General features: G+C 32.5%; 1 protein-coding gene across 1 annotated transcript in view; it reads left to right on the top strand.

Moving 5' to 3' along the window:
* LOC109359927 overlaps positions 1-2,049 on the top strand; it is a 4,249-nt gene extending 2,200 nt beyond the window's left edge. Inside the window, exon 3 of the mRNA XM_019604622.1 lies at positions 1,774-2,049. Within this exon, the coding sequence (XP_019460167.1) occupies positions 1,774-2,049 (276 nt within the window). The remainder of the gene's footprint in view (positions 1-1,773) is intronic.

Below are 8,836 nucleotides of genomic sequence, written 5' to 3' on the forward strand. Positions count from 1 at the left end.
CGTTACTGGACGAAAGTGAGAGGAGTGCAGTACCTGGACACGTGTCCGTGTCTGGTTCGCTGGTGAAGAGGGTGCACCAGCTACACTGTGAGACTGCTTGCAGTGGATCCAGGCGCCTGGGGACTGGGTCCTGATCACGTGTGGCTGGGCGCACAGGAGGAGGGTGTACCCGCTGACGTGTAGCAGCGTGGCTGGAAGAAGGGAAGGGCACACGGTGGATCACGTGGGCGCGCTTACACAGGATCCCGTGTGCACGTGGGCTTAGGATCCCGTGTGGCAATTTTTGGTGAGCTCGGGTGACGTTTCGCTGCCTGATTGGCTGGACCGAAGTCAACGGGCGATGCAAAAAATAGTCCTTGGTTTGGACGGCTGTGGCGCGGTCTTGGGCTAGGTGCACGAAATCAAACGTGGACGTGCACACACGGGAATATTTCCCTGGACAGCTTCTTTCTTTCTCTCTCTAGACGAGTTTGGCTAGGATTTTTGGGTATTTTGGCAATGTTTCCCGATGTCTTTTGTGTTCTTCACAAGCCTTTATTTATAGGAAAAAAAACCAACCTAAAAATGCCCAGAATCTACCTAATTAATATTTTTGCAAATCAAATATTTCAATTAATAAGCCTGATCTGATTCCTTCAAAAACTGATTTGAAATTTGAATTTCAAATCCGAATTTTAAATTTTGAATTTCAAATTTTGAATTTTAAATTTCGAATTAACAAAAAAAAATTAGAAAAATTGAAAAAAAAAATTATTCTTTACTATTTCGAATTTAAACTCTTTTTTGTGAAAATCTTTTATTTATTTATTTTTCTATTTATTATATTTTTTGTTTTATCCGAAAATAAATATTTAGGAGAAAGATAATTATTATTATATATATTTTTTTTTGAAATTCGAAAAATAATAATAATAATAATAATTTTTTATGATTTTAAGTATGACATTTTACTTAATTACTAAAAAATTCTAAAAAAATATTTTAAAAATATATTTCACCATTTAAACATTTATTATTATTATTTTTTTTATTATTATTTTTTTTTGTTTGCTTTGGAAGATGACATGTGGACCTTCCATGGCCCAAACAACATTTTTTTTGAAAAATTTATTTTGGAAATTAATTGGGCTTTTTCTGGGCCGGACAAAAATGAGTGTTCACAGTTTCTTACATCTCTAATGTGTTATATGTGCCCAAAATAAAGAACAATCTCATTAGCCTTGGACATCTGTTAGAAAAGGCTACTATATGTGATTAGAAGACAAAATGCTGAAAATTTATAACCAAAATAAGATGTTAATCTTAGAGGCCCCACTTTCACACAATATGACCTTTAAGATTGTTATTCATGTATGTGACAACAAGTCTTTGGAATCAATTGCAGAGGATACTTGGATATGACATCAAGATTTGTGCATTTGAACTTTAGAAGTCTGGAATTGTTGAGCAACCAGAAGATGATAGTTGGTTTTCCTGATGTGAGAAATCCTACAAAGCTGTGTGAGGAATGCATCACAAGCAAGCAAACCATAAATTCCATCTACAATCAGATACCAAGAAAAACCACCGAACCTTCAAGGATTTTTATGTTGAAGAGAAAGATGTCATTTTGGTGTCTACGCCTACAGAAAGATGTCATTTGGATTGTGCAATGTCTCAACTACTTTTCAAAGATGCATGATAGCAATATTCGCAAACTTAGTGGAGAAATGCATCGAGGTCTTTAAAGATGATTTTTCAGTATTTGGAGATTCTTTCTATTTATGCCTGAAGAATCTAGAGACAGTCTTAGAAAGATGTGTTGAAACCAACTTGGTACTAAATTGGGAAAAATGTCATTTCATGGTCACTAAAGGCATAGTCTTGGGGCACAAGATTTCAAGGAAAGGAATAGAAGTTGATAAGGCAAAATTAGAAGTCATAGAGAAGCTTCCACCACCAACAAATGTAAAAGGCATTAGAAGCTTTCTAGGACATGCTAGATTCTACCGCTGCTTTATCAAAGACTTCTCCAAAACAGCTAAGCCCTTTTTCCAATCTTCTCCTTAAAGATTCTACTTTTAATTTTGATGAATCGTGTTTAGAAGCATTCAAAACTTTAAAAAATTGCTTGGTAACTGCCCCTATCATAATTGCACCAAACAGGGATCTACCTTTTGCACTAATGTGTCACGCTAGTGATTACACAATTGGTGCAATTTAGGGATAGAGGATGGAGAAGGTGTTCCATGCAATGCATTATGCTAGCAAAGTTTTCAATGAGGCACAAGTTAACTATGCCACTACATAAAATGAATTGCTAGGTAATTTATTCGCATTCAAAAAACTTAGAAGTTATTTGATTGCGGCCAAAATTATTGTTTTTACTGATCACGCTGCAATCAAATATCTTCTAAAGAAACCTGACTCCAAGCCACGCTTAATACGATGGGTGCTACTCTTGCAGGAATTTAACTTCCAAATTCGTGACAAAAGCGAGAAAGATAATCTCGCAGCAGATCACTTGTCATGATTAATCAATGAAGAAGTCACGAAAGGAGAGAGAGAAATAGTTGAAGCATTTCCGGATAAAAAGTTATTTCTCCTTCAAGAACGACCATGGTTTGTTGATATAGCTAACTAGAAAGCCTCAAGAATTATTCCTAATCGTTTCAACTATCAGCTAAAGCAGAAATTTCTCGAAGAAGTCAACCATTACGTCTTGAACGAGCTAGATTTATTCAAAGAAGGAACTCACAACATAATTCGAAGATGTGTTGATTCAAAGGAGGCTCGAAATTTTTTATGACATTGCCATAATTCAGCTTATGGAGGACACTCCAATGGAGAAATAACTACTGCGAAAGTCCTCTAATCTGGTTTTTTCTGGCCCTCTATTTTTAAAGATACAAAAAGTTTTGTCAAAAAATGTTATGCATGCCAAAGATCTGGCTAAATTGGAAAAATAAATAAAATGCCCTTACAAAATATTTTGGAAATAGAAATTTTTGACTGTTGGGACATTGATTTCATGGGTCATTTCCCATCATCACTTTCAAATGAATATATCTTGGTGGCTGTTGATTATGTTTCTAGGTGGATAGAAGCATTAGCCACACCAAAAGTGGATGGAAAAACAGTTATAAATTTTTTGAAAAAGAATATTTTTAACCGCTTTGGAACACTAATAATACTCATAAGTGATGGGGATCTCATTTTGTAAACTCTCAATTACGCGAGGTTTTGGAATTTTATAATGTTAGACATAAAGTAGCATCACCTTATCACCCACAAACCAATGGGCAGGCTAAAGTATCCAATAGAGAATTGAAAATAATTTTAGAAAAGACAGTCTCTTCCTCAAGGAAAGATCGGTCACAAAAGTTGGATGATACTTTATATAGAACTGCATTTAAATCACCAATAGGTCAAACTCCATTCCAACTAGTTTATGGTAAAACTTGTCATTTACTAGTTGAATTGGAGCATAAAGCCTATTGGGCACTTAAGTTTTAAAATTTTGATTTGAATGATGCAGGAACAAAAAGAAAGAATCAATTACATCAATTAGAGGAAATGAGGTTTCAAGCTTATGAATCTTCAAGATTGTATAAAGAAAAGGCTAAAAAGTACTATGACTCCAAAATTCGAAAAAAAAAAATTACAAAGGTCAAAAGGTATTTTTGTTCAATTCAAGATTGAAACTGCTTTCGGAAAAATTCAAAACCAGATGGTCAGGGCCATTTGTGATAAAACATGTTAAAGAATATGGAGCAGTCTAATTGAAAGATCCAAAGTCTCAAGCGACTTGAACAGTGAATGGACAAAGGTTAAAACCATACTTGGGTGATGAATCAGGCTCCATCATTGGAATTGCATTAGAATAACCTTTATAGTTGAAACAGGCGTCAAGTTATTGACGTTAAACGAGAACTTCCTAGGAGGCAACCTAGTGGTTGGTTAGTTATATTCTTCCATGTTTTTAATTTTAGTTTGAATTATGTTGTGTGATTCAAATTATTTTGCAAATTTTCTTTGTTAGTTTAGTTATGTTTTTATTAATTTTCCATATTCATCAAACATCTCCTTTCCAAAAACAACTTTTTTTTCATTGGCTTGAGGACAATCCATCATTTAAGGAGAGGGGACATGGTTGATGAATATGTGAAAATTATAATTTTTTGTAGAATATACATTTATTTAGAAAGTAATTTGTTTGTCCATAAAAACTCAAAATAATAAATTCAAAAACCTAATTGAATTGACAAAATGAAATAAATTGACAAAGGTTGCATGATTGTAAAAATTGCTAAGGCATATTTTTAAGCTTTCATTGAATAAAATGAGATATAAGCCTTAAAAAAAATTGAAATCACATAACGTCATAACAAGAAAATTTCTGTGCAAATGGAATTTTAAATCCGTGTAACATGATTGTTGTATCAATTTTTCAAAACAAAAGTGTAAACCCAAACCATGTGAGGGAGGAGCCAAACACATGTGAAAAAGAGTGAAATCAATATTTGTTTTATCTAATTAAACTTGTTTTAGTCTTTAGTTCTCTTAATTGCATAACATTGATAGGAAAGGATCAAGACATGTTTATTCTTTACTTGAACCACACATGGTCTAAAAGTCTAACCAAAAATAGGATCATCCTTTGATTAGTCTCTTTGAGCCAAACAAAGTGAATTAATTCTTTTCAAACAAACCTATGAACAAAGAGAGCATAAATTTTTAAAGTGTTTGAAAAAGAATAAGTTGGTGGGAAATTTGTAGGCTCGGCTTCTTGAATTATGAAAAAGACTTTTCAATCTCTTTACAAAAGCAACAAAAGTTGTCCAAAATAGAAAAACATAAAGAGATTGAAAAATACAATAAAAAGCCAAAAAGAGCCAAGGTTCAAAAGCTGAAGGTTGGGAAGAAATTATGAAAGAAAGTAAAAGTGAAGTGCTTAAAGTGAGAAAAAATTTGAAAATTTTTGCTCTATTGAAAAAAATTTGCTTATCCAAGAAAAAACCATGATTTTTTCAAGCATAGTCTCATTACAACTGAAAACAAGTCCTTAGTGATCCTTGATTGAAAATGCAATTTAAGAGAAATGGTAAGACAAAGAACAAGTTCAAATTACTACATTCAAATGTTTGAATATTGAGTGAAACACTTACATCTCTTGAAAAGTTCTATCTTTGAACTTGTGTGCACAACAAAACACTTTTTGAATTGAAAATTATTTGCTTTGATTTTGTTACACAAATCTTGATGAACATAAACATAAAAATTGATGTTTGAAGCATTATGTGTGAATTTCACAAATCTTAAAGAAATCTCACTAAAAGTGTTGAGCATGCTTAAGCAAAATTTGAAATCATGTCAATCTAATCATGAAAATTAGCGATTGTAATTCGGATATGCTTTACCATTTGTTGAGAACAAACAGAGTCTTAAGTTGGGAGATTTGATAAGTGCCAAAAATACCTACTTTTCATGGCACTTATCTTATGCCAATCATGCAAAACCAACTTAATTCAACATTTTTTAGATAAATTGTCATATTTTGATTTTATATTTTTGTCCACATCTTTTCCAAATCTTTGTGTGAAGTTTCTAGGAAAAATGAAGAAAAGAAAACGAATCAAGAAAATATAGTCAAGCAAGGATGTTTCCACATAAGCCACTTTTGATGCACACATGAAGTTGCTCACTAAGCAGTCTGGCGTGGACATTCAGCACCGCGCAGCTGACCTGGCACCAACTTGGTTCGGTTAGGCACAAGCTTTACATGATCAGACTCTAACCTAGCACAAGCCAACCTGCTAAAGCAGACAGCTTAGCATGCACCTTGGGACCGCCCAGTTGGAACCACTCACTTAGCCAGAGCAGGACAAGCTGCTCAAGCAGGCAGCTCAGCGTGGCCACATAAGCAGCCAGGCGGACTGGACCCAGCATGTGGTCAACTTGACTTAGCCACCAAGCAACTTTGACATCATGCATAACCTCACTTGACAAGGGCCTGAGCACTTTTCAGATTAGTCCACAATAGCCTGGTCAACTAGCTCACAACTAACTTTGGTGAGTCAATACCATGCAGTTGACTAAGCTCCTTAGTCATGGACCAAACCCATGTTGAAGGGTTTGGTGCGCCTGGCGTAGGCAAGCAGGTGAGCCAGGCGGTGACCTGGTTGCCTATAAATAAGTGTATTACATAAGGTTTATAGGACACTAGATGAAGGATTACATAAGGTTTTAGAAATCATCTTATCATACTAGCACACTAGATGAAGGATTTAGAAATGATGTGTGGAATTAATCGAAATGTATAACACATAACTTGTTAATGATTTTCAAAAACATTTGAGTCTAAAAATAATTCCATATTTTAAACTAATTTTCTCCTCAAAAATTTGTGAATATTAGTTGATGTTTCCTTGTTACTTTTTATGCAACATAACACAAAAATCATCAAAAAAGGATTTAATCATTATTTTTGCTATAATATGTCTATATGATTTTCTTCTATTAGTGCAATTATCTTTGCTTCGGCATAACCCTATCTTATACTAAACTTGAATCTTTAAAGAGATGCAAATATAAAATAGTAAATTGTTAACTTATAAATTTTATTTGTTGACAAAGAAAGAAACATTTGAATCAAAATGCAATTTAATTCATAAATTATATCTTTGTGAAAAGGAAAAATACATAGTCCTAATGAGTGATCTAACGACTAACTTTTATTTTCAGTCATATACATTTCCGCAACTAACATTTATTTTCTGTCATTTAAATTCTTCATCTAACCATTTATTGCTTTATTTATTTATTCTTTACCAACCTTCCATAAGGAAGTAGTTCGGTTAATAAAGGAAAATGGAAATAAATATCACTCATTATCACTTATGTTAATTTGCTAAATTCATACCAGTAAATCGGCGTTGAATTTATTCTAACAAAGCCGAGATGGTATGAAGTTGTTAATAATTCAATAAAGCTAAGTTTTTTATCAAATGGAATATTCTTGAAACCATTATATCGGCGTTGGAATTTATTCCAACAAAGCCGAGATGGCGTGCAAAGAATAGACTAGTAGCTAAATAAATAAATTAGAAACTTGCCTTACCAAGCAAGAAAAACTCTTTCAACAACCGCTTGAGTACAATCTAGCAATTTTCCAAAATATAATATCTTACCAATTAACTGTATGTCCATTTTATGCATACAAAGTGTTATGTTTTGTGTTTTGAATCCTATTGTCACATTATGCATCAATTTAATCTCAAGTATGATATGAATATTGCAATATTTTAGCAGTGAAATAAAAAATAAGTGAAAATATATAATATCTTGCAATGTTCTATGTACTAAATCATTTTTAGTTTTTTTTAATTTAGGCCAGCCTGCAAGCTCGCCCTGCCCATGTTTAGGGTAGGCAGGGCATGATATTTCATGTCCTATTTAAAAACGGGCATGTCCATGCCCACCCTAATTTTTGTGGGCATGGGCAAAGCGACCCTAATTGCCAATTGGTAGGATGCCACTATCGTTGTCCCCTGTTGTCAATGTACTGTCTTTTGCTACTAGACAAAGGCCTTAATTTCATAGTCAACGACTATGCAACCAACCAGGAAGTGACACATGGTTTATTAGTCCCCCATTCCATGTGTCGCTCGATAGATCCTGTCCCAACAATTATTGTCTAATCATCAATTTATTTTTTATATAGGTTGCCTTTTCGCTAATTTTTGTGCCGATGATACGCAAACTTTCCCGGATTTCTATGCTAGCCACTACTATGTACACAAGTGGTATGTCAATTGATTTTTTTCTTTCTAATTTCAGTCCTTTATTAATTAATTTAATTCTCCTTGTACCAAATTTTTTAAGGTACAAAATAATAATAATGGAAAGTAAAATAAATTGTTAATTATTAAATAATAAATAATAATATTTTAAGAATAGTTAGAATTAAAAATTATTTTAAACAAAAAAGTTAAAAAAAATTAATATAAGGAATTTGAATAGTTTGGTCGTTATTCATGTCGTCTTTTTTTTCTCCTCAAAACGGAAAGTTGGTTTACGACAAATGATGGTTTTTTGCTATTAATTACATTTATTTAAATTACAACAAATATTTTATCACCTAATTAATCTATGAATTTTAAATTGCTTTGTTGTGACCTGCATCATCTTTTCTTTTCGGCTTAAAGTGGAAAGTGAGTCTACGACCAATGTCATCTCTTTACAATTAATTAATTAATTTAGAAAAATTAAAATATATTATCAATGAATTAATTTATGGAATTTGAATAGGATAATCATGATCGACGTCATCTCTTCCTTTATACTTAATGTGGAAAGTTATTCTACGAACATGTTGTCTCTTTGTTATTGATTTCATTAAATTTTAAATCATTAAAAACATTTTATCCCCTAACTAATTTATCGAATTTGAAGAGTATGTTTGTATTTCACGTTGTTTCTCCCTTTCTGCTTATAGCAGATAGTCTATCTACAACCAATGTCTCTTTGCAATTAATACAATTCATTTCAAAATAATTAAATTTTCATAATTATCTAACAACATTTTATAAAAATAATAAGCAACTTATTTAATTCAAATCAAATAATCAACTAATATTTTACCTTATGGATACATAGAAGTAACATGAAATCTTTTCGGACGGAAATAAAAAATAAAAAATGAAAATATTTATTTTTATAATATACTTTTTAATAAAATAGATTAAGGTTATAATAAAGTTTGAGTAGTTAGCGGTAGTACAATTTTAATACTCATAAATGGGGTGTTAATTCATTTTCGACCTATAATTAACTGTGAAGCTCTACACTCTTATTT

Source organism: Lupinus angustifolius, chromosome LG11, assembly GCF_001865875.1.
Source record: "Lupinus angustifolius cultivar Tanjil chromosome LG11, LupAngTanjil_v1.0, whole genome shotgun sequence".
NCBI lineage: Eukaryota > Viridiplantae > Streptophyta > Magnoliopsida > Fabales > Fabaceae > Lupinus > Lupinus angustifolius.